Genomic DNA, 27,619 nt, shown 5'->3' with positions numbered 1-27,619 from the left:
TGTGAAGTCCCAAACCACAGGTGCACTTTTTCTGGACGTAGCCAAAGCCTTTGATAAAATTTGGCACGAAGGGCTTTTATTCAAGTGCATGCGACTTGGATTTTCGGCGCAATTTGTCAAAATTTTACGCTCGTACCTACTTTCTCGTAATTTTCGGGTACGAGTTAATGATGTAATTTCTTCCCCCAGACCAATCCGAAGCGGTTGTGCGCAAGGAAGTTTACTCTCTCCAACTCTTTTTAACATTTATGTTAACGATCTACCTAGAGCTAGCAATTGTCACTTAGCAATTTTTGCAGACGATACCGCCATTCTTACACAGCATAGAGATCCAAACATAGTCATAGCAAACATTCAACAGTACATGACCATTTTGCAGTGCTGGCTCATCGGCTGGAAAATAAAAGTCAACCCAAGTAAATGCGCGTGCCTCCTATTTACTAAAAAAGTGAATATGCCTGACCTAGCCCCAATCCAAATATTCGGCCAACCCGTCCCCTTTGTAAATGAATACAAATACTTAGGGTTAGTTTTAGACGCAAAATTAAGCTTTAATAGTCATATTAAAGCAGCCCTCTCCAAAGCTACCAAAATGAGTTGTAAACTCAACAGCTTAATTGCTCCATGGAGCCAGCTATCGATTAGGCTCAAGCTTCTGCTCTACAAAGCCATTTTAAGACCAATACTGATGTACGGCTCCCAAATATGGGGGGCGACATCAGCCACTAACATCAAGAGGTTGCAAGTTTTTCAAAACAGACAACTGAGGAAAATAGTTAACGCACCCTGGTACGTCAGAGGAAAAATAATACATAACGACCTCAAAATTGAACCTGTTTCGGAATTTATTAAAAGAACGTCAATTAAGTTCTTTGAAAAATTACCCCAGATTCGCAACGAGTTACTAAATCTACCTGCATACGATCCTGCTTTACCCAGCTCTAGGAAAAGACCTAGAGCTGCAATTGATAATATTTACATTAATTTCCCAGCCGTAAAAAAGCTGAGGACATCGTAACTCTGTTGCCAATTTGGTGGCTTAAAATTCTCAAAATTATTACTGTTTAGGCCCTAGATAGCTACGATGTGCTACACGCGTGAAAATTTTCTGTAATTTTTATTCAGCCCAGTTATGATCAGTCCCCCATAGAAAAAAGGCACGTGCAACGTAAATCCATTAAAATTATCTATTTACCCCATAAATAATCTTTTTATTATTTTAATTAATTAAATGAGATCAAATATTGGAAAATATGTATAAATTAAATTAATTACCAAATTTCATGACGTTAGAGCTTTACTGCGCTCGTCTAAACTAGTTCAATTAAATTTAACTTTCCCTAAACTAACAAATTAAAGTATCTATTCCAAATTATGATGTGGAGGTGCTCGTGACCACTTTGTCACATCGCGGAACTCCGAAACATCACGACGTTGCCGTTGCCGTTCTGTAGCTCAGATTGTTTTGTTGCTGAATCATCTTTTGACAGCGACCATTTCCCCATAATTTCCACCTGCAAAGTTTTACACAACAAACAAAGGTTCCTCACAGAAATTAAATGGCAATCTATTCTTTTTCAATCGGAAAAAATTTTTGAAGATACAAATCTTAACCTAGACTCAGTTTCATCAAACATTTCAGAAATCATATCCAATAATACTAGAAAAATACCTTTGAATAACAAACAATACCCACCCTGGTGGGATAAAACCTGTCACAAACTTTGCAACCTTAAAATCATATATCGGAATAAAGCATTAAAATGCATATCAACTAAATTTTGGATACTTCACAAAAAATTCGCAAGCAGATTCAAATTTTATAGTAAACAAGCAAAACAAAAATTTTGGGATAACTTATGTAATAGTGCAAGAAATCCTCGTTTATTTTATTCTACCTTTAGAAAACTGAATCAGCAATATGAAGATAATAACTCCTTCAACACCATTTCTGTTAACAATTCTTTTATCACAAACCCATTCGTGCAAAGTAATCTGTTCGCAGAATTTTATGCCAACAATTCCAGTACTCACGAACCATTACCAATCCAGTTTATGGACAATCAGGAAAGCGAATTAAACGGAGCACTTCAAATGGAAGAATTACAATTCGCAATTAAAAAATCAAAAACAACAACCCCAGGTCCAGACAATATTCCCGCCTCCTTTTTCAAAAAACTTAACAAAAATGCAAATTATTACATCCTTCAATTATTTCAACATATTTTTAACACAGCATATGTTCCCAAAACATGGAAACATGCACTTATTATTCCCATTCCAAAACCAAATAAAGACAAGCTTAAGATAACATCATATAGGCCAATAGCTCTAACATCTGTTTTTTCCAAAATCTTTGAACGTATCTTATGTAAAAGAATTACTGATTTTCTTACAAAGAACAAAAAACTTCATCCAAAACAATTTGGTTTTTTACCATACAAGGACAATAGGGCAGCCACTTACTCATTATATTACAGCATTTCAAAAGCAAAGAGGGGAAAAAAAACCATTTCATTGGTGTTCAGTCAGTGCATGACAATTCCATAAATGACGAAGCAGGAGTTGAACTTTCATAGGTTTATTTTCACACATATATGGACACGGACATTTCTAAGCTACCACACAAACACATCACAACATAAAAGACGGGAGGGAGAGTATGTACATGTCGCCGCGTCGGCGTCTCGAATACATCTGGTTAGGGGAACAGAATTTCCCCTTTTCTCCACCGGAGGGAGTCAAAACTCTAACATCCACCCCCGGATGAAGACCTTCATAAAACTGCATACAATAGTTACAAAAAAACAATAAATTGACAAAAATACAAATTATACAATCAGTATAAATACAAATACAATTCTGATACTTAAATTCCATTATATATACATTATAAACTAAAACAAATAACAATAACATTAATACACTTCATTTCCAGAGGGTAAAATAGCTACATCACGAACATTTCGTTTTATTATATTGCCATTTGGTAATTTAATATTGACTACTCTAATTTGGTTGTCATTACCTGGGAAAACTTCAGTAATTCTTCCTAACAACCATTTTGTTCCAGGTAAATTTTCATTTTTTATCAGAACAAGTGTTCCGAGTTTTACATCATTCTTATTGAATTTCCATTTGTAACGTTGTTGTAAACTGCAAAGATAATCACGTTTCCATATTTTCCATATGCTTTGAGAAAATTTTGTAATTTTTTGCCATTTTGATAATCGATTTTCATTTAAGTTAATTAACAATGGTTCGGCAATTCCATTAATTGGTCTGCCAATCAAAAAATGACTAGGTGACAAAGTTTCAAAATTGTCGAATTCTGGAGATAGTGGAGTAAGGGGTCTAGAATTTAGGACACCTTCAATTTCAGCCAAAATTGTTAGGAATTCTTCCAGAGTTAATTTTTGATTTCCTAGTACGCGTTTTAAATGAAATTTAAAGGATTTTACTCCGGGTCCCCAAATACCTCCGAAATTCGGGGATTTAGGTGGAATGAACTGCCATTCAATAGATTCTGAAATTAAAAATTCACTTAAACATTGATCAGGAGAGTTGACAAGATTATACAGCCTTTTAAGTTCTTTGTTTGCACCGACAAATGTTTTGGAATTGTCGGTAAGAATTTTTGCACATTTACCTCTCCTTCCAAAGAAACGCTTTAAACTTGCAATAAAACAGTCAGATGTTTGATCAGTAACGAAATCAAGATGCAAAGCTTTAGTACATAAGCACACATAAATTACAACATAAACTTTGTTCAATATACCTTTTCTCTGATTTTTGAATTTTAAGAAGAATGGGCCAGCAAAGTCAATACCAGTAATGTTGAATACATGATTAGGGGTTACGCGATCAGCTGGTAAATCACCCATTAATTGGGATGTTAAAACAGGTTTGTTTTTCACACAAGTAATGCAATTAAATATCACCCTTTTACAATTATGGTTACCATTGATTGGCCAAAATTTCTGACGTACTTGATACAACAAAGCTTGTGCTCCCAAATGTAACTATTTCTTATGATAATGCACTAAAATATTGTAAGTTAAAATATGATTCGATGGTAACACAATAGGATATTTTGAATAAACATTTAATTTGGAATTTTTTAACCTGCCTCCCACTCTGAGAATATCATTTTCGTCCAAAAATACATTTAAAGTTGACAGTTTACTTTTCCTTGAAACATTCTTACCTCTTTTCAAATCTCTAATTTCCTCCTTAAACTTACCAAGTTGAACCATTCGGATTAATTGGTTTTCTGCTTGAATTCTTTCATCAGCCGTAATGGGCCCTGCAGTCCTTGACTGAGAGTACCTGCAATTAGCTGAAAATCTTAAAATATATGAAATAATACAAATCAGTTTTACATAGTCATTTGTGATTTTGAGAAGTTTATCGAGAAAATCATCACAATTAGTTCCGGTTACAGTCATTACTAGGTTGCTCGCTGGAACATAGCCTTTCTTTAATTCGTTGGCTACTTCAATTTCGTTGAATTCGCTGCTCACTGTGTCGTCAAGGCATAGATCTGGGTTAAACAACCAGTCTGGACCATGCCACCAAACATCATCTTGCGCTAACACTCGGATAGACAGTCCTCGGGTTAACTTGTCTGCTGGGTTCGTCTTTCCTCTGCAGTAATTCCACTGGTCTCGATTGGTTTTCTCCTGGATCTCACGTACGCGATTTCTCACAAACTCCTTCCATCGTAGAGGGTCTCCTTTTATCCTATGAAGGCTGATTTGCGAATCCGACCAGAAGAAGATGTGGTCAGATGTAATCCAGGGAAATGCTCGTTTTAAGTATTCTGCTAATCTGGCAGAAACAAGGGCTCCCATGAGTTCGAGTCTGGGCAGACTCAATTTTTTCAATGGAGCTAGGCGGCATTTCGCCACTATGAAACTGGAGTTCACCTTCCCGTTGATCACTTTCCTGAAGTAGGCCACACAACCATAAGCCTTTGGGCTTGCATCGGAGAAAATGTGAATTTCAGCCATTGGAGTCTCTGCATCAAGGAAGTAAGGACGAGGCAAAGAAATCTGAGGGATAGTTTTTACCTCATCCAGCCATGACAGAAATGTCTCTTGAATGTCCGGTGGTAGTGGTTCATCCCATTTCAGCTCCCGTTCCCAGGTGTTCTGCAGTAACAATTTCATTCTGACAGTAAAAGGGGTTATCATCCCCAATGGATCAAACAGCATCCCACAGATGCTCAGAATCAAACGCTTCGAAAGATTACTGTCCTTCATCTTAGAAATTTGATGAATGTCTATGGTAAATTTATCGTTGATATTGTCCCAAATGAGTCCAAGAATTTTTAATGGCACACCTAATTCTTCGGATGTTTCACGACGGTCAACATTAGCTTGTTTCCAAGCTTCATTTAGAATTGAGGAGTTCGTAGCCCATCTTCGAAGATTCATGCTTGCCTGACTTAGAATGTAAATCATTTCTTTGCTCAATTTTATAGCTTCGGAAGCGCTTGACGTGCCAGCTGCTAGGTCATCTACGTACAAATAGCTCAACATTTTACATGCTTCTTCATATTCACTTTCGAATTTTTCTAAATGCAGTTTAATAACTGCGGCAAGTAAGAATGGGCTGCATTTCACTCCAAAGGTGACTCTTTTATATTGGAATGTTTCAATATTGTGAGGGCTGAAACCGGGATTAGGACAATCCTCTTTTATCCATAAGAATTTTAAAAACTGCCTATCTTCCTCGGCTATCCTTACTTCTAAAAAAGCGAGCTGAATATCTGCACTAAATGCAATTTTGTTTAACCTAAACCGTAACAAGATTTCAAGTAAATCAGGATTTAAGTTCGGTCCGCTCTCTAAACAATCGTTTAATGATAACGCGCCTTTTCCCTTTGATGATGCGTCAAAGACAATCCTAACCTTTGTACTATCCTTCCGTTCTCGCACTACAGCATGATGTGGAAGAAAATAACCTGTGTTTATATTTTGGTCTAAATTCAAATCTACTCGTTCTATAATACCTTCTCTTAAGTGTTCTTTAATGATGCCATCGTATTTAACAAATAATTCTTTGTTTTTATTCAATGTTTTGCTTAAACCGAATAAACGACGTTTCGCAATTTCATAATTACTGCGTAATGCCTTATTATCCTCCTTCCATAACAAACGAGTTTCGTATCTTTTGTCTTTATACGTCGTATTTTGTTGAAACGATTTAAATGTTTCTTTATCTGAAAGAGACACTTCTTTATCCATATTTATCCCAATCGTTTCTAATAACCACAAATCTTTTACCCTATCAAAGCTCGATTCCTCACCCTCGGCGATCAAATGGTTAGCAGATATCTCCTTACAATCAATTCCCATCTCCTTTCCCAGTAGCAAATATCCGAAAATACTATCAGCTGCAATCAATCTTTTACTAATCCTTATATTCCTTTCGCCTAAAATCTCTGAAATATAATCCGAACCAATCAAAACATCAATCCCCTCAGAAGTACTAACATCTGCTAACTCAATTCCCTTTTCTAACGCTATGTTTCTAACAAACTGCGATGGAGTATGAATTTTCGCCGACGTAATCGGGTCATTAACAACCGCTTGTATTTTAACACACCGAGTCGGGTGTTGTACATTCCTTAACGTAATCTCCACTATATTGTAAGCACGACGCTCAGCGGTTTTACTTCCGAAAGTGTGAATAGCTAGAACTTCCCTGCCCACTGTTTTCAATCCCAATTCCTCTACCACCCCTCTCAAGATGAAGGATTTATTGGCCCCGCAATCCAACATGCAACGCAGGTGCGTCCTACTCCCCCTTCGTCCGGTTACCACAGCTGAAAATGTTTGTAATAAAACCGATCCAAGGACCCTATTTTTTCTTTTATTTTGTTCGGTGCTGAAAGATACCATGGTAGAAGCGGTATTATTTTCTTTGGGGATAGAAGTCCCTTCTTCGACTGGAGGGGAAATATTCTTAGTTACGGTATCGGGTTGCTGTCCTTCGCAAATTAAGGAATTATGCGAAAAAGAACCACAGAGCTTACATTGATAGTTACTATTGCAGGATTTTCTTATGTGATTCTGAAAACATACAAAGCATTTTCCCTTAGCCATTAACGATTTTTTCTTTTCATTAATATTTACTGAGCAATCATGGCTCATGTGTTTTTCAGTGCAAAAGATACATTTTTGATTACTCATTCTGTCATCGGAAGAAGGATAATAGTTTCTTTTTGGATTAAATTTACGATTCGATTCAGATTTATGGTGAAATGAATTAGCGCGTGTCGTTAAGGCATTCGTATGCGAAGAATATCTATTTTTGTAACCTTGATCAGGTTTACTTTTAAATGAATACTCCTTTACATTAGAAATTTTAGGGTTTGCTAATAATAAAGAAGCTTCCCTGCACTCTACTTCTATTCTTAAGAATTCTACTAAATTAGTGATATCAAATAATTCACCTGCCCTACGGTGACGATTATAGTTTAAATTTAATTCTTCGGGTAGCTTTTGTAATATTACAGGGCACAATAGGTTACTATAGGTACCTGTAGCTACATTTAATGATTGCAACGATCTAATTTGGATTTCTATTGCATCATACATTTTTCTTAAGCCTGTTACATTTGAGCAAGTTTTTACTGGATCAATCAATAAAAGTTTATGCATGTGAGAAGATATGATTATATGTGTTCGGCCAAATCTTTCTTTTGATAACTGTATCGACGCTTCATAATTTTGCTCGGTTAATGAAAATCCCGATACAGCATTTAAGGCAATTCCACGAAGATACGTTTTTAGATAAGTAAATTTCTCAATTTTTGTTAATGAATCATTTTTATGAATTGCGACTTCAAAGGAATTCCAAAAATCTATAAATTGACTGCAATCGCCCTCAAAAGTTTGTATATTTAATTTCGGTAAATTAACACTTTGATTTCTTAAGGGGATAACATTTTCCGCATTATTTGTAACTGGACTGTTTGTCCTTACTTGTGGAATATCCCTCAAATTTTCAATTTGTCTTTCTAGTTTAGATGTTAGTTCGATTGCTTTGTCTTTGTAATCTTCGCCTAACTCAATTTCTCCTTCCATTTCGCTTAAATCTATAATTAATTGAATACTCTCATCCAAGCTAATTAAATCCTTCAATTTTTCCGTGAGCTGAGCTTTTAAGCTCACAAGCTCGTTAAGTTTTGTTTCTTTCGTATATTCATTACAAATTTCTTTGCTTAAGGAATTTTTTATTTTAGTTAAATGTTTCGTGAAGATAGTACGTAATCCTTTCCTTTTTTCCTTTAATTTATTAATATCCATTTTAAACTTAATAATTCAAAAAAGCTTAGAACAAATAATAAATGTGCCCACCTCTGGTTTCAGCTCCTCACTGTGCTTCCTCCAAATCGTCACGCTTTCCAAAAAAATTTCAATTTCCAAATTTCAACGTATCACGTCCAGGGTACACCACGATGTTCAGTCAGTGCATGACAATTCCATAAATGACGAAGCAGGAGTTGAACTTTCATAGGTTTATTTTCACACATATATGGACACGGACATTTCTAAGCTACCACACAAACACATCACAACACAAAAGACGGGAGGGAGAGTATGTACATGTCGCCGCGTCGGCGTCTCGAATACATCTGGTTAGGGGAACAGAATTTCCCCTTTTCTCCACCGGAGGGAGTCAAAACTCTAACAATTGGTATTAGTCTCGACATCGCAAAAGCTTATGATTCGGTTTATATTGACGGATTGATATATAAATGCTTGGAATTGGGCATCTGCGGGAAGATATGCGCTTGGTTGCATCAATTCCTTAGTCACCGTTCGTTTCAAGTGCGATGGAGACAAACACTCTCCAAACATAAGAATTACAAACAAAGGATTAGCACAAGGTAGTGTCCTCTCGCCAATCTTATGGGCAAATTTTATATCGGATTTTTTTGAAACTCTTGAAAATGAAGTTGATTGTTTGATCTTTGCGGACGACATATTTATATTTTGCTCGCCCCAGTCTATTGAACTTATTGCTAAGAAATTACAAAAAACAATGGAAAACGTACATCAATGGTGTACGTATTGGAAGCTTTCAGTTAATCCAGAGAAAAGTTACATAGCCGATCTTTCAAAGAAATTTAATTTTACCCACCCAAATATCTCACTAGCAGGAACGAACATCCAATGGAAAAACTCAATTACATTCCTCGGAATTCCTTTTTCAAAAAGAAATCAAAACGGATCGATCTTAAATAAAATTAAAAATAAAGCTTTAAAAAAAATCAACGCATTAAAGGGTTTTGCATATAAACATTATAGCCCAAGAACAAAAGATTTAATCACAATCACAGACAATAGCATTTGCAGCTTATTCTTTTACGCCAGTCCCATTATCAACAAATTTCCAGAAACTCACATGAAAGCATGTAATATTATTCAGACCAAAGCACTTCGCATTGCACTTGGTGTTCCACAGTGGACACCAAATAAAGCTCTCCTTTACATCTCCAATCAGGAAATTCTCAGTGAAAAAAATCAAACGTTTATCCTTACAATTTCTCATTAAGCAGATTTCTATCAGTTCCTTCTCCGCCATCTACAAATTAGATTTAGAACATTTAAATCTTGCTCTTATTGAACAGGACAAAATTTTTCTGGATAAAATTTTTTCTGATCTAAACATTAATTGGAATCGCATTATTTCTGATCAACATTTTTTGCAACTTCCAAGAGAAAATTGCAGTATTATTATTTCAAAATACCCTTTTCAAAACAAATCTCTCCCACACTCAGCTATTAATGGCAGTTTTCAAGAAACGCTTCAAAAGGACTTCAAACAATGTTTCATTATCGCAACTGATGCATCGAAATCGCAAAACTTAACTTCAATCGCCGGCATTTCGGATCTGTCTCAATTTGCTTTTCGAACCCACAACATCAATTCAAATTTTACAGCTGAAGCTCTTGCAATTTGCCAGGCTCTGGACTATCTTTCCGTTCCTGAGAAACATTTACTTCTTCTTACAGATAGTCTTTCAGTTCTTACAGCACTTCAAAAATTTTCATATAAATCCCCATCCATTATTCATAAAATTGTGGAAAAATCTCAGATTAACCAACATATTACTTTTCTATGGATCCCAGGGCATTCGACAATTTTATGGAATGAAAAAGCGGACTTGATCGCAAAATCAGTTACAGAAATCAGCCCATGCATTGAATGGATCGCATCGGAAGACATCATCTCAAGCATCAAACAAATATCAAAAAGAAAAACAACAGACAGCTATAGACAGAGCAAACATTATGAAATTCTTGGTGAAATTCCAGACATAAAAAATATTGCTAAATGGACAAGAAATAGAAGAGAAGATATCATTTGCGCTAGAATATCTACCAAAACACTCATTACACCTGGCCTTCTACATCGTTTTAACCTGTCGAATCAACCAAATTGCGAAACATGCCACTCTTTGAATAATTTGGATCATATCTTACTGCACTGCCGAAAATACTCAAGCGTAAGACGTCGCTTGTGGTCGAAGTTGGGCCTCAACTCTCTTTCAAACTGTAATTTCAAACAACTCACGAGCAAAGCATTTGCAGATAAACTCTCTCTCCATATTTTCCTTCAACACTTGAAATTTTTTGACATTTATTGATTGAAAATATTGTTGAACGCTGGGATGACAGCCTTTGTAGCTAAAAATCCCTAAATCCCCCTCATTCAAACAAACAAACACACTTACAGATCAATGGATCATAACACTCGCAGGAAAGAACGAATGGAACAGTGTGCTATTACTCGCTTTGTTTACTACTCGCTAACCATCCACAGTAAGGTAAGAAACCTCGATTTTTCTTTCCAAATTAATGCTAACTATCATTGAGCTATCACTAAGTTCTCAATTCTTGAAAGCTGAAGTTCTAGAAGTTCACTAGATTATTTAGTTTAATTATAATACATGAACCAAAATATAGGATGTAACATTTAACTAAATAATGGACAGAGTTGCTAGTCATCTGTAGTATTTATGAAAATATATTTCTTTGCTTCATCTAATCCATAAAAAGAACTCTTAGTGATAGTTAATAAATATTTTATATTTTTTTATTTACTAAACTTTAATAATAACAATAACATTCTATTATATATCTATCGCAATCAACTTTTCTATTATCATTATTTAATACAGCATTAGAACATGAATACTTTTAAAACTTAATTTACAAACAAATCTGAATTTTTCAGGGGAAAAAAAAATCTCAATGACAATTCAGTTTCTCCATTGGTGTATTGTATCTAATTATTAAAAAAATTTAGTATTGCAGCTTTATTAGAAACAAAACATATATTTCATCACTTCAAAAAATTTATTTGACTTTAAGAGGCAGAATAAACTTACGTAATGCAATGTATTAAAAGAATACAATGAAAATAGTTATTTCCATTTTTTATCAGTATTTATACAAAAATGTATTCTTTTATATGAGAAGAAATATTATATTTCAATAATTTTATATTATTGTCTAGTAAAAAAATGAACACATAATAAGTTTGGATGGACACTCTAGACACAAAGTTGTAGCAAGTCTGAAAAGTCAAGGAAACAAAGTAACCACGAATGAAAGTATTTTCATGAAAATTTGTTTTAAATATTTATATATAAGTTGATTTTTGTGAGGTTAAGAAAATGATATATTTGTTTTATTAGGTTTGCTTGGAAATCATAAAGGAAACCAAGGTATGAATGGCTGCTAAGCACAGGGCCGGCAATCTGGGGTGTGTGGCAGATGCTATGCACTGGGGCCAGTCAATTGAAGGGTTCCAACATGATCAAGAACTAAAATAATGTTCTGAATGGTAACAGCGGGATGGAAACAATAGAGAAAGAAATTTAACTGGAACAATCGATAGTTTTTGAATTGTACAAAGTTTACAGGTACATTATAGTCTAGTGTCAGTGTGTAAAATATTATAAAGTTCTGTCATTTACCACAGCTACTAAGTTAAATTGCATATATTACTTGGATAATAAATATTATAAAATATTTAATATTTTTAGATCTAATTATATCCATGCCAAGGAAGTATCCCTCTGGGTGTTGGTTTCAAAAAAGAAGAATAGCTAAATTTAAAAAAGTCATGTGTAGGCCTGTTTTCATGTCTGCAGAGTAATTCTGGCAATGAAATTGCTTCGAATTCAGAAGTTACAATTTAAGCTTCAACTGGCGAAGAAAGTTCTTGCAATCAAAGTGTAGAAACTGCGAAAATCTTTGAAGAACCATATTTTTGTGCAAATATGATTGAATCGGAAAGTAAAGATGAAAATGGCAATAACAAATGTGATCAAGGGTATATAAGTAATTCATTTTATGACCAAGCATTATAACTAATAAGTTTAAAATGTTTTTTGTTAAAAAAGACCTGTGCAACACAAAAGAGTTCTTGCTAAGAATGCTGAAAGTAGATCATTTTCCACTACTTACTACTTTTTTAAAAAGTACCAAATGGTGAAATACAACTTCACAGCTGGTTGATTTTATTCAAAATCTAAGACTTAGTATTTTGTTTTTATCAAACTTAAAAACTCGCCCTCATCTCTCTGATATAGATCCTTAATATTCTGAATTTTTCTTTTATAGGCCAACCAGATAACTGAATAGAATGGTAAATTATCTATATTATGCGAGACTAAAAATTTTACCATTGATAACCTTTTTTCAAAAATTGTTTTAAGCATGGGTATTTTCTGGTTTATGCTCAACTTCTTTAATCTTTAGTAGCAAACAAAAGCAAATCAAATTTGCTCATTATATATGTAAATTTATTCATATTTGTTATGATTTCATTTGTTTCTCATATGATCTTTGATTTAAATTGTTTTATTAAGAAGTACTATTTTTCTTTTCACTTACTGAAAAATTTAATAAAATTTAAAATTGATTATATGAATCTGCTATTTTTACTAATTGCATATGAATCTGCTATTTTTAGAAATGAAAATTAATTTAGTTTGGAATCTGGAGGTTTACTGTTTAAAGTTTATTTATTTATTTTTGCAAGGCAATTCTTGAAGGCTGACATTCATAAGCCTTGTTAAGATTTTTTTTGTCTTTATTTTTATTATATTTGTATTTCCTAAAAAGCTCACATTCATTTTTGTTTCTGAGGGTTTATTTGCATTGAAATGGAGACATTATTCTAAATCCTTTGTTGTTGTAATGAAAACTGTTAAATTTATGATACTTGCCACTAATTTCCCACCTGAAATTTGATGGATTGTGTTCTGTAATCAAAAGTAAACTTTCTGAATTTTTCTCTATTTTGAACATTGTAGAATTTATTAAGCATATTGCAGCTTATCTGAAATTAGTTGATAGACATTCCTGCTTGCATTTTTGTGATGATTAAAGCCGTTCACACACACATACACACAAAGCCCATCGATTGAAATGATTAACAGAAATTCAATTCCACACTGCAAAGCTTCTTTTATTTATTTTTCTATTTTTGTCAAAGAGTTTACTAATATTTCACTTGAATATTTTCTGCCCATTGTTAGATATATGGATAAGTTGAATATTACTGGAAAATCTATAAAAATTAACAGCATGCATTAATGGCTGCCGATGCCATTGCATATTTAGAGAATTCAGTGTTTTAAAATTGAGCGCTTATTTGACAAAATTAACACTGGTTTTACAATCAAAAGCCTCAAGACACCCTAAAAATTAATTCTTCCTTGACAACAAAATTTGTTTTTGAACAGTATTATCAACATTAGATTTCTTTGAGCATTTAGTGTAACAAAATTTCATTTTTTTTTTAGATTTAACTGAATGCATACTGTCGTTTTCCATAGTAAGACTAAAATATCTACCTGTGATAAACTTTTGAGACATCCTAATTTTTGGTTTATTCTGGAATCTATGGCAGCCAAATAATTCCACTGCCTATTGTTTCTAAATTATTTATGTTTTAAAATGTCTTCTTTCTGCTGCTTGTAAAATCAGTTATTTAGCCTGTAGTTTTTATGTTATCACTGATTCAAATTGCGATGTTTAAGAGTTTTTTTTTTCTGTTATTTTAATTGCCTTTAAATATTAAAATAATTGTTATGAATTATTATTATTTTGAGTTGGGAAAATTAGTAATCCTTAAATTTACCATTTAAAATTAGGATATGTTGTTATTTATGTTAATATTTTAAGTTTGTTATGTTATGTTTGATATGTTAATATTTTAAGTTTGCACCTGATATTCTAATTGTGATAATTAAATTATATGAATTTTTTTAAATATGTTATAAATATTGCAACTGATTATTTTTTTAAAACTAAAATGAAAACTTTCCATTTTTGAGACATTAATAATACTACAATTTAAAACATATGTATAGTGAAAATCTTTTTGAATATTTTTTTTTGTTGGTTATTTTTAAGATTTGCTGAATTAACTGTCATGTTAATTATGCCATGAAACCCCCAAATTTTAATGACTATATAGTTGTGAAGTCTTGTCATTGTGTGTAGAATTAGAAGTATGAAATTAATAGGAAATTAAATACCCAAGTTGGTATTCTAGCCCATATATGTTTTTTTTAATTCTTATTTTGCTTGTAAAATTTTTTTATAATCCTTATTATAAATTGTGATGTTTTTTGCTACTCAACAATTCATTAAAAACTGTGATTGGCTTATCTGCGAGCAGTAATTTGTTTGAATTTTTCTGTTTTTCTCATGCTGAAATTGTCAGAAGTAAGACATTCAAAATCTTTCTCTGTAATTGAAACTATTGACCTCAAATTTTTGATGCATGCCACTTAATTGTCTTTTTTTTTTTTTTTTGGCAATACATTTTATATTTGTGAGAAATTTTTATTCCTTGTTTGACCCAGTTTTGTATTACTACTTCTGATGATATTCATATACTTTTACAGTAAGATTTATGCAGTATATTTCCAGATATCTCACATTTAGCAATAATTAAACTTTTTGTTTAAATTTTTAAATTTTTTTAAATATAATGTTATAGATATTGCAACTGATTATTTTTTTAAAAATAAAATGAAAAGTTTCCATTTTTAAAATGTTAATAATATTACAATTTAAAATATAATAATAGTGATAATCTGTTTGAATATTTTTTGTTTGTTTGTTGTTTTTAAGATTTGATGAATTAACTCGCGTGTTTATTGTGCCATGAACCTAATTGTGTCTATATTTTTATGACTAAATGGTTGTGAAGACTTTATATATTTCAAAAATGCTTCACTATATTATAGTTGATACACATAAACATGCATCATATACAAAAACAGTTATTTAGCATTGTAAATATGATTAATTTATTTTTAAAAATTAAATCTGAGCTTAGATGTTTCCACTGTTTAAACGATAATGATATTGAATAGATTGAAACTGTTTAGTTGTTTAATTAACTTATGAAAGAATTCAATGTTTTCTTAATTATATTTTTTGTCTAGAAAAAAAAAAGTGTGTGCACTTTAATTTATTTATATTTACTTTCAGAATAAAATGCTTCATATTTCTATCCTTGCAGGCCTAATGATATTGAAATTGTGCATTCTCTACATGATTTGAGGCTAAAATATGCAAAAATGGTAAGCATTTTAGAAATTTTTTTAGGCATATTATATATTTTTTTTTCTACACCAGAAAGTATATCCATTGCTTAATTACATCATAAAATTATTTTTTGTTTAAAATTATTTGTTTTAAAAAAATGTTTTCCCACTTATATATCATGCTCGGATAGGGGGAGGATTTATCGCATTGCTCTTAGTTGAGCTATTTAAACGATAAGAAAATGAATTGTTATATTAACCAATTTATTCTTTCTAACCTGGGCATAAAAAATGTGAAATTTAAGCATCTCTTTTGTATTTTTGAAAATTGCATCCTTGTTTGATGATACTGAACATTTTAGTGAATAGTTTATTAAAATTCTTACTTCCAAATATTAAAAATTCCGAACTGCTTGAGTAAGCTTTTTAAGTTAAGCTAAATAAAATAATTGTGTAAATCATTTTTTTTAATGCCTATTACTACATACATGAATTATAATTTTTTTTTCATAAAAGAAATTTTAAACATATTTTTTCTTTAAAAAAAATGTGAATAACTTATTCTTTATTTATTTTTCTGAGTAATTTATTATAAAGAATGATTCTAAATTGAGTTGAATGTTATGTGTTTGCATTATTTGAAAATTAAAGTTCAATTTTTTGTATGTATTCATCTGTTTTTCACCATATTGATTTTTCATATTTTAGTGCATATAATATATTTTAAGATATATTTATCTGTATATTTTATGTTCCATTGAATTGATTTGTATGTATTTATTTTATTGTGATGACTTTTAAATAATTTTACATTTCAAGCAGGATTCTTAATTATTTGCCTAGAGCTATTATTTTGCCTTTTCCATTATATAAGAGAGTTCTAATTCCTGTTTTATATACCAGAGTTTAGATTATGCACCTCAGTTCTTATAATTGTACTGTCTATTTATTATGATTACAGTGTTTGTAATTTTACTTAAAAAAACATATATCTTTAGTTTATGCAGGTTTTGTTGTCAGTACTCAGTAGAATAAATTCTGTGTATGAACTATTGCACATTAACATCTTTAAAGTGTACTTATTTTGTAAAAATAATTTAGCATCCTATGAAAGCATTCTTTACTTATATATATTGCCACATGGTTCACTCTTTAGATCTGTAATCTTAAAAAGAAATGTAAAAATTTAGTTTTTGTATTGTAGAATTATTTTTAATAAAATATCATAAATAACAGAATCAGTTCTCAGACTACACTTCTTATTGTTGCAATTTCCTTTTGCATGAAGAGTTTTAGTTTTATATCTACTCTGTTTTGAAAATTTAGTAAAAATGGCAACAAATTTCTACTTTGAAATCGGGGATTCTCTTAGAAAAAAAAATTATAAAATATTTTATTCTTTGCAAAGTTTTAAATTTTATTGTGAAGCCTTTTTCCATAAGTGTGCAGGATTGTTTATGAAAAATTCCTTATTTGATGCAATTATAATTCCTTCTGCAATCCTATGTCATTACTTGGTAGAAATGTTTTACACTTGGGTTTTTGAATTAATACAGTTAACTTAATACACATTTAATTGAATGTTACACGTGCATTGGCACGTAACAATGAAACATTAGCAAAGAATAGTAGAACTTTATTAACTGCTGGCATGCATATGCTTCACCATCTCAGAAGACATGAATGTCCATTTCAGTGACATATATTTGTTATAGAAATTATCCGAAACCGATTCTTATTCAGATGGAAAATCTGGTTTCTCTCAAAATGAATTCCTGACTGTGAAGAGGAGCTCAAAACCAAATGTACTTAATATCTATCTTCCAAAACGAGTGAGGTCAAAAAGATGCAAAAAATAGGAAAGTGTAGGCTGCAGTTTCCTTCTGATATTCTTTAGAAAGGCGACAACAAAACAATATGTTGAAAGAAATGCCTGAACTGCATTCATCTGAATTTAGGCATGTAACTTTTTAGAATTTTCCAAGTTCACGAATACTCTGCATTAATGAAAATATTCTGCATTTCATATAACATTGTGCAGACACAAAAGCTTGTCAACTCTTGCATGCTATACAGCTTTGGGATGAATTAAAAGCTCTTTTTTTCCTAAAAGTATTTAAAAAAAATTTATGTTGCATGACGAACTTTTTTTCACGAAATAGTTATTCAGAGTAGAATGAGAAAAATCTTAAAATATTTACTGTTTGATCTGAAGTTAACAAAATCTAAAGTACTTCAGACAGATCGATTTGTACTGATATTAGAGATTTTGAGCATGCTTATTCAATTTTCTTTCTTTCTTTTTTTTAAGAGCAGTTTAAAGCATAATTGTAGATGAGCAAACATTTAAAGCATTGGTGAACAATACATGTAGGGAAACCCTAATGAATTCTCGATTAAATTTTGGATGGTAGCTGATGTTCATTCAAAATATGTGTTGATTGTCTTTCTGTAATCAGAAAAAATAAATCAGACATTAGTGAGTTTGTGATTTGGCAGATCTGTTTCTTATTATTGAATAAAACATTACAATTGACATTTTTTTCTAACCAAAGCACTGCAAATTAAAGGTTTTATTTTTACTGTGAAGCTTAGAATATAAGAAGTACTGAGATTATTTTTGATTGAAAAAGGAGAACTGCACTTAATTAATATTCTCAAACATGATAATTTAGCTCTAACAGCATAACAAAGAAAAAAAAATGCAATACAAATATAAAAATTAATAGCTAAATATAATTTAAAATCATATTTTAGCAAACTAGTCTTGAAAAAAGTTTGGTTTTGGATAATTTAATGAGAGCTATCAAAATGATTACTGCTAGTCTTTTTAGATATACAGATTATACTGCCTTTGTAGTGTTAGATTTTGTTTTATTCCTTGTTCTTTATATTTGTCTAAAATAATTTTTTCTGGAGTTTTAAAATGAGGCATCTTGCGACTTCTGTTTATTCTAGCGCCATCCTTAAACACTAACTTCTTCCATACTATTAAATAATTCATCTGCATAATGCTGACAAATTACAAGTACTCTGCTCAAACCATACATTAATCTCTTATAAATATTTAATCCATTATGCATTCTTATTGTCAGAACTTCCTGACAGCCAAAATTTCTTTTGCAAATCTGAATGGTGAAAATCTGATTTTGAGATTTGTTTCCTTCCTTTTAAACTAAGAAGAATTCTCTCTAATCTCTTGACATAGTGTGTTGTGGCTCAATTAAATTGCAACTTAAAGTTACTGAATTATTCTCAAATAAACTTATACAACCACCTTGTACTACATGTACTTCCGTGATTCCCATGCAGAGTTCTGAACGTATCTTTTGTTTCTAATCTGTGAATCTCGTTTTCGACTCTGCATTTTAAAATAAAGTGTACTGTTTGGACTCTGCAAAAGCTTGTTTTAACTGGGCTTTAAATTTGAATGTACTTCAAAATTATTTATTTCACAGCTTTATCACAACGTCTTTACATTCCTCTAAAAGTTCATTTAAGTTTCTCTTGATTTTAATTCTATTTGCCTTAATTGTGCACCATTCCAAATTGGTTTTATAGAGCCTTGAATTGTATCCTGATTTTTCCTTAACATTGTACAGATTCAAATAAAAAATTTATTCTTGTATTCAGTACGGACACCTACTCCACAGGCTTTTATGAGTCTTCCTTAAAAGTCTTAAAAATTACATTGGTAGGTGGAATTTTTTTATTCGAAATTTTCTATAAGTAGGGAGTTGTATTAATCTTTGTTATAGTACTATGCAATAGTAGTATTCTAAATGTTTTCCTTATGTTTTAATATCATCATAGTGTGTTGAAATAAAAAATGAAATGTTGTAATTATTCTTTACCCTCTGTTTAAGGCCCCTCCCCCTTTTTGAGCATAATTCCTTGAATCTTAAATTTTAATTTTTTAATGAATTGTAGTTTCCCCCCCCCCTCCTTCTTTTCCTACTAAACAGAGGATTTTGTCCTATTTAAATAATGGTCACAGATGGGCACTATTGTAATGTAAACTGTTGAATTTGCTGAAATTTTCATTCTTGCTGTTGGTTTCATGTGTATTATTTTAAAACAGTATATTTTATATAAGCTTTCTCTTCTTATTTGATCTGATATTTGTTTCTCACCTTCATACAATGCTTGTATTCAACAATTTTAAAACTTTATTAAGCATATTATGATGCATCTGAAATTTGTTGATAGAATTTTCTATAATGAATAATGTAACAATTTTTAATCCATTTTTATGCACCATTTTCATAATTCTATATTTCTGATACAGAAAAATTTTGTTCGCATCAACTTTATTTCCATGAGTACACTGCAAGAAAATTTCATTTTCTTCAATTCTTTTTTAGACTGAAATCAAAAATCTAAAGATGATCCGGGATCGAAAAATCTACCAGTAGTAAGGTTTTTGAAATGATGTTATGCATGTTGTATTTTTTTTGGGGGGGGGGGGTTTCCATTAACTTCTGGTTTTAATAATTACAAAATAAATTAGTTGTATTTCTTGCTTTCTGAAATATTTTCATGTTTGTCCATTATTTAGTTCTTTGTTGTTTGCAAAAGTAGCTACTGTTTCTGATGCTAGTATTGTAATTTTGTCATTGATCTTGACTGAAATTGTTATAACGTGAAACTAATTTCCTGTTTTCTTATAATGAAATTAAATAAATGGCTTTCTAATTTAAAATAAATGCTATCTATAGTTACCATTTAACTTTTAGGAAATATAAAGCAAAAGGATTAATTTATTATACTGTAATAATATTTAAAGTGTTTCCTTTATGCTCTAATTTCTTCATTTTTTTGTTCAATAAGATGCCTGAAACTAATAGAACTACAGAAGTTGCTTTGTTAATCCTCTTAGTAATTATTTTTCAAAATGATAGTTGTTCAAATGTGAAATTTTTATAAACTTTTTTTATGTTTTTTGAATATTTTTCTATTCAGGTATCCATTTAAAATGTAATTGAATTTAATCATTAAAAGACATTGATTTTAGGTTGTTACCTTATTTATATTAAATTGGTCACAGGGAGGCATAGTAAATCTCATTAAATATTTAAGTTTAGAATTTTCTTAAATTTTAAATACATACCACTGATTTTTTAAATGCAGTATATTTTATAATTTGCAAAAACTTTCTCTTCTTACTTAGTCAACTTGTGATTAACTTTGGCTATTCAAGAAATGTTCATATTCCGTGTCAGTAAAATTTATTATTATTATAAGATGCAACTTTATTTATTGATTTTGGTATGTGAATATTGTTAATTTTTATTCTGCTGGTTTATACCTATATTTGTCTTTATTCAAAGCTTTTTATGCTGTAATTTTCTAAAAACAAACGTAGCAAATAATGTCCCCAGACATTTTATTGCTTGTTATATAATATTTAATATGATTTCAGCAAATTCAAAATATACCAGACTGTAGCTATTTGTATAATGAATGAGTATAAATAAACCATGAGATAAATTTTTAAAATGCAAGTAATTTATTCTCTCTGGATTAAATTTTATTATTTTGAATTCTCTTTAGATTAAATTTTATTAACGCATACATGTATTAAATCAAACTAGAATGGACTGACCTAGATCTTATATTTATAATGCATTACAGTAAAATTTTCATGACATCCTAAGACATAATTTTATCCCAGAAATGTCCATTCATTCTTAGGATTCATTTTTATGTTACATTTCGTAAAAACTTTTAATGTCTTTAATCTTGCTGATTATATTATTTTACTAAGGACTTTGAAATCATGCATAGCATTAGGCATTAACAAGAAACCCTTATGTGTGTTTAAAACATATCAGCAGGGTCTTGAATCCAAAATTTGTTTCTCCCTATCTTTCTACTACCATGCCTAATTTAATGCTACATCAATGATTGCACTAAATACCATTTTTGCATTTTCCTGAAACAATATAGTTAGCACACATCTATAACTCTGTATAACATATTAACTACTTTCAAATTATTGATTTTTCCAAATTTTTATATAATACGTAATAATTTATAATGCTGCTAATAGTTAAAAAATACTACTATTATTTAATGGCTTTTACCAATTTTATGTTCTAAAATACACTTTAAACATTTACGCAGGTGATTTTGACTGGATATTTAGAATGTACCATTGCTGCTTAATTGGTTTGCTTCAGCGTTTATTTTGAGGGGATGCTTCCATTAGGAAGCCATTGCTAATGCTTTAAAGAACTTTAATAGGATTTTTAATTTCATAAAATGATTTTTTTTTAAATTTTAAACCTTGTAACCTTCTTCTTTCTTTCTAGGAAATAAATATTTTGCGGAATTGTCCTTATAAACATGTAAAGAAGGATTATAAGCCTTTTTGCCACTTCCTTGAAAGACTTGGTATTTTACTATTTATTTATTTATTTTTGGAAGTTGAGAATTTTTTTCTCTTTGGCAAATTCTTCATGTGGAGGAAAGTTATATGTAATATAATATACTGTTAATTTGTTATCAGGAGGGGCATGTAAACTGGATTATTTTTGTTATGAAGCATTCATGACTTTGTTGCTTCTGCTACCGGAATTGCAAGGTATATGCATAAACTATCTATATTTGAACTAAATTATGTATAATTTAGTATGGTAATTCATCATACTATTATCTTTCTCTTAGATACGTCTTAATTGCATCTGGGAAACAATTTTAATATTCTACAACTTTTTTAAAATAGAAGAATGACTTTCTTTATGCCTCCTCTCTTTATTCTTGCGTTTTAACTCACATTCTATAACTCATTACTAATTTTTGAAATCCATATTACATCATTGAAAGTCTTCTTAACCCAAAAAAACCTTAGTAACAATCATAGTTTTATTCCACTGTACCTAGAAGTGTCAAAATATTCCTTTATTTAATAGCTGCTGAGCAGGTTCTTGATATTTCTCTGTATAATTTTAATCTTTATATTTATGAGACTAAATGTATTATAAAATGTTTCTATTTCAGATTGTGCTTTTGGATGTAACTTAATCACTTTTTAATGTATTCTTAATGTTGGAACAGAGGTAATTAATAAATTAAATTTTGCCTGAAACACTTGATGGTAGCTTGCATTAAATGTGCTTTTTCTCTATATTTTGTAAAAGCCCAAACAGTATATATACATTCTTGTTATTTTAATTCTTAAATATCTTTCTTCATTCTGCCAAATTTTTTAGGCTACAAAAAAATTATTTCTTTTATTCTTACTTTGAATGAAATTAGTGAATTATATTTTAAAATATATCAAAATAGTTATCTTCAGAAATTTCTGATATCTTTTGTTTTTTATTTGGCACATACTTAATTTTTTTTTGTAGTTCAATAATAATAGTGTCTATTAAAAATATTTTTGTGAAGTTCAAATTAAAATATTGCACTTTTAATGGATTCCCTTTATGATGATCAAAAAGTTCTGGTATTTATTGTATGATGAGAGACTGAGTGCAAATTGAACTTTTTTGGTGATATTCTTTCAAAGTGAATAAATACCTTGTGAAATCACCATTATGGAGATGCAAATGAGGATTACAAGCTACATAGAAACTTTCATTAATTATATTCTTCTTCCATGTTCTTTTAAAGCCTAAATATTGTATATAAATTCTTAATGGGCAATAAGTTTTGGATGCTGTGTATGGCATTTCATAATTTTGTGTATATTTAAATTAAGTATTCATGATGAGAAAATTAAGAAAGGTATGGTCAGATTGTTGAGATTGGTGCATTTTTCTGACATATGCACTTATTAAAATGATTGTGAAAAATTAAATTTTTTTTCTATATATATTATATAATCTATTTTCATTATTTAATAAATATTTTTATTAATAAATTCTTCTATGATCTGTTTTAATATCATTTCTAGATTACATGTTTGGGACATTAAACAACTAATCTAAATATTTAATGCTGTAGAGTTTTTGTGATTCTTGTTGGCAGTATTGATTTCAAGTAAATATCTGGTTGAACCCTGGTTGTTTTTTTAATAATACTGTATTTTAAATGTTTCATATTTATTTCATATTCAGACTTTGCAAATATTTTCGGCATTTTTAAGTTGGGAAGAAATGTCATTTATCAAATCTTAATTATTTTTTATAAAAAAGTAGCTAAGCACTAAGAAAATAGATTTCATAATTTTTTCTCTTTTTTGTTTCAATATTATTTTTCTTTAGTGAGAAACTCATGTATGCTTGAAAATTTGTAAATGAGGTTTGCGTTCTTGAGATTTTTCAGAATTCCTCTTTTTCACTATTCATCATATTATTTACTTTTTCAATCATTCGAAGTTGGTGGCTTAAACGTGTAAAGTTTGATCACAAATTTGTATGAATTGTTTATATAGTTTCATTTTTCCCTTCTCAAAATATGAAATTTTGTAGTCATGCCACTGATTATTAATGTGTGATGATTTTGATAAATTATAAATCAGATAAAAAAAATGTAAAAGTATTTTTTAAATTTCATCATGTTTATGCATGTCAAAACACTTTTATTACAAGAATAATTACACATTTAGAAATGAAAGTACTTTATAAAATTGTTCATTGCCCATTACTTATCCAAGATGGAGCAAAAATGCAAGTCAGTATTAACTGTATAGCAGCTTTATATTTTTGATCTAATGGCATTGTGGAAAAATGATCAAAAATTAAATTGTTGTTAGAAATTGCATATATAAATTGCAGTCCCAGTGTGATTGGTATTATTTTCAATATATATTATAAAAAATAATATATATTGAAGACTAATTTCCTTCATATAACGTGTCTGAGCTCAAAAAAATTCACTACAGTGCCTTCCAGATAAATTGTATTGTGTCACTACTCATTCTATGATGGAGTGAAGAATTTGTGTTAATTTTTAAAATCTATATAATAAATTTGACAGCACTTTTGATAAATACAAAGAAGAAAATTCATTTGACATGAACAAGGAATAATAAATATGAATAATATAATATTTTTAACATAAAGGCTTAATAAATCTGTTGTCAATTTTTAAAATTAGTAAAGCAAAATAGCATTGTTAATATGTAAAACATTTCTCAATGATGAATCAGAAAGAAACTATTCATGTATATATTGCTTCGGTTTTTTAATTTAACCCTTTGCACTCCTATATCAAGTATAACTTACGATATTCTGAAAAATACGTCGTTTTCATTTCTTGTTAGATAATGATTAAAATAGAAGTCTTTTAATAGCAAAAACTTTGACATTACTTTTTTGGAATAATAACAAACATATAACTATATTTTTCAATGTCCAAAACACATAAAAAAAATTATCGCACTCATATGCATAATTATGTACCTCATTACTTTTTGGCGTGTAAAGGGTTGATTCTGACTACATTCAGTGTATCAGAATTTTAATTTCACATTAAAAAGCTAGCTCCATACTAGTTAGGACTGATATTAAATTTTTATCAATATTTTTATTTTTAAGTATTATTTAGATGCTATTTGTGATGCATTCTTAATCATATTTAAATTGAGGGGTCCATTATTTTGATGAATGCTAGTTAACTTGTATTAAAGTTATTTAAATATTTGTTTTCATTATCAGAGTGTGTGCATGTCATTTTATTAAGTCATCAGAATTCAGACCAAATAAAGGAAGATGTACTTTGGGATAGTTATTTATTTATTAACTTGACTATGCTTTAAAGTTTTGCCTTTCATTTGAGAAATGCATTGTATTATTCAAGGGCATAATAAAGTTTTTAGTTTACATATTTGGAAGTGTAACCTAGCACAATACTATGTACTTTGCTGCTAAGGAGATATACAAAAATAAACACTTTAAAAAGAAAAATCAAGAGAAAATACTTATTTTAGAACTTCACTAATAACTAAATATCATAATTATTATTATCTGCAGGTTTGTTATTTTTGACAATCTGAAGAATATATTGTCTTCTTTCTTTCTGAAGCAAAATTATTTTAGAAATATATATAATATAGTGTTTGTGATCAAATGGATCAACTTATGTGTTTTTATAACAAAATTCTGCATTTTTTACGAACACTGTTGTATCTATGTAAATCTTGAGTAACAATATGTTAGTTCTTCCAAAGAATTGCAGTGATCCTTCCAACAAAAAGTAGTATTGAAATGCTTTTGGGGGTCCACTGCATTCACCTTTATTAAAGCCGTGTTTCAAAGATAAAATTCACACCTTTACATTAACTTTGATCAGTAACATTAAAGATATAATGATCAGGATGATGCTGACTAAATATTTACTTGTCATACAATAGTTGTTAATTTTCTTATTGGTAGAAATAAAACATGCAATTACTACACCAGACTTCCTGAATTGTTGTGCTGGTTAGAACCAGCTATACATGTCATTCTGATATATTTCTTGCACTTTATTATTATTTTTTATTTTCCTATTTGTTTCCTGTTCTTTTATAGCCATTAATGCTTTCAACTCACCAAAACTGCTTATAGACTTGAAAGTTGTTTATCACATAAGTATTTATTCATTTAATATGATGAGCAAATAAGCCCATCACTGAAACAGCCTTGTATTGCATAATGTAAACAAAAATTGCACATTTATAAATGAATGATAATTTCATTATTCTTGACTTATTATTTAAAACTTTTATTTTGTTTTATGGATGTGTGTGGCATTTCTCATTTAGTAGCCATACATAATTAGTGTGAATTCTTTTTTAAATTTTGGGTAACATTCTGAATTTTAAAAATATTTTTCAAAGTTTTTACTATCAGACTACAGACTGGTATTTTTGTTTCAGCTTATTTTATACTTCTTAAATATAAGCAGTTTTTTTTTTTTTTTTTTCCCTTCCAAAGGGACTTGGTAAATTTTTTTAAAACCATTTAAAAATTATTTAGCTCATCACACTTTTATATATTCTGTATTTGAAAGAATCTTTGCTTTCTCTGAAAAATCACAAAATATGTTCCAAAAATTGCACTTGGACAAGTTTTTTTTAAATTTTTATTTTAAATAATATTTTAATTTCAGTCTGATTATATTCATTTGTCACGAAGCTGTATACAGTAAGTCATATGAATATATTGGGAAAATTAGTGCAAAAATTAATTTTGCTTCCCACTGAAATTCTTTTATATTTCAATGTATAAAGTATTCAGTATTTCTTTCTAGAATTATGCATGTTGAAATATTTATCCTGATATTTGGAGAATTTCTTATCTTCTTCCTAACATAATTCTACACCAGTAAGGTAACTTATTATTTGATTTTAAACTGTAGTATAATGTAAATTCATATTTATGCTGAATAATATTTTTATAAATAAAAATGCCCATTTATTTAAGATGCTGCATGTCAGTACATAATGAAGGGCTGTATTTCCACCCCACCGCCCCTGGAAATAAATTTTTAAAGGAAAGAATTTTATTTAATTTTAATGAAGGAAATTAATGTTTGTTGATTATTTTAATTACAATTATGCAATGCTAACAGATTAATATGTACAAATGTAATTAAAATCTGACTTATTTTTTATTTCGTAAAGAAAAATGTATGTTTCAATATTTTATTTTTAATTAGTAACATAAATATATGGGAAAATTTGTGTAAACTTTAAGCCTTATGCAATAACTTTGTATGTGTGTGTTTAATATAAGTTGAACTATGTTCTGTATAGTCTTTGAGAAAATACAGCCATGAAAAAAGCCACAATTATTTATTTTAACTAAAGACTTAGATGAATCTTAGATGTAGTATTTACATATTATTGTCAGCTATCCATGACCATTGTGAGAAACATGGTGAAGTTTCACCAAAAACCATATCAAAACAAAAAAGAAAATGAAATTTTTTAATTTCAATTTTCAACAATTTTTAGCATTACAGAAAAAGGGCTCCATGTTTTGGAATTGAACCAGGAGTTAAATTAAAGAATTGATGAGACAGCAGTTTAAGAAAAAGTTACACCTATTATATCCCAAGAAGTTTGTTAAACTTGTGCAATTATTAAAA

General features: G+C 29.9%; 2 protein-coding genes across 2 annotated transcripts in view; one reads left to right on the top strand and one right to left on the bottom strand.

Annotated features, from left to right (window-relative positions):
• Nucleotides 1-1,476: 1,476 nt before the first annotated feature.
• LOC129959341 (uncharacterized) lies at nucleotides 1,477-8,096 on the bottom strand. The gene is made up of 4 exons (XM_056072160.1): nucleotides 7,995-8,096; nucleotides 4,208-7,079; nucleotides 3,479-3,727; nucleotides 1,477-1,514 (listed from the first exon to the last, which is right to left on the bottom strand). The coding sequence occupies exons 1-4, from the start codon at nucleotides 8,094-8,096 to the stop codon at nucleotides 1,477-1,479; spliced, it is 3,261 nt and encodes a 1,086-aa protein (XP_055928135.1).
• A 374-nt stretch (nucleotides 8,097-8,470) lies between these two features.
• The window catches only part of LOC129959340 (uncharacterized), a 32,660-nt gene continuing 13,511 nt past the window's right edge, over nucleotides 8,471-27,619 (top strand). Inside the window, exons 1-6 of the mRNA XM_056072158.1 lie at nucleotides 8,471-8,477; nucleotides 9,612-10,846; nucleotides 11,720-11,947; nucleotides 15,571-15,631; nucleotides 19,960-20,009; nucleotides 21,910-22,181. Coding sequence (XP_055928133.1) covers nucleotides 8,471-8,477; nucleotides 9,612-10,666 — 1,062 coding nt within the window. The 3' untranslated portion in view covers nucleotides 10,667-10,846; nucleotides 11,720-11,947; nucleotides 15,571-15,631; nucleotides 19,960-20,009; nucleotides 21,910-22,181. The remainder of the gene's footprint in view (nucleotides 8,478-9,611; nucleotides 10,847-11,719; nucleotides 11,948-15,570; nucleotides 15,632-19,959; nucleotides 20,010-21,909; nucleotides 22,182-27,619) is intronic.

Source organism: Argiope bruennichi, chromosome X1 (genome assembly GCF_947563725.1).
Source record: "Argiope bruennichi chromosome X1, qqArgBrue1.1, whole genome shotgun sequence".
Taxonomy (NCBI): Eukaryota; Metazoa; Arthropoda; class Arachnida; order Araneae; family Araneidae; genus Argiope; species Argiope bruennichi.
This window is presented reverse-complemented; position numbering and strand designations above follow the sequence as displayed.

Excerpts from the sequence above, each read along its gene's own strand:
- LOC129959341 (XM_056072160.1), bottom strand. The coding sequence starts at position 8,096 with ATGGAAGGAGAAATTGAGTTAGGCGAAGATTACAAAGACAAAGCAATC. Across the intron at positions 3,728-4,207 it reads AATTAGAGATTTGAAAAGAG|CTTTGCATCTTGATTTCGTT; the intron begins GTAAGAATGTTT and ends TATGTACTAAAG. Across the intron at positions 1,515-3,478 it reads TAAATCCCCGAATTTCGGAG|GTGGAAATTATGGGGAAATG; the intron begins GTATTTGGGGAC and ends AAAACTTTGCAG.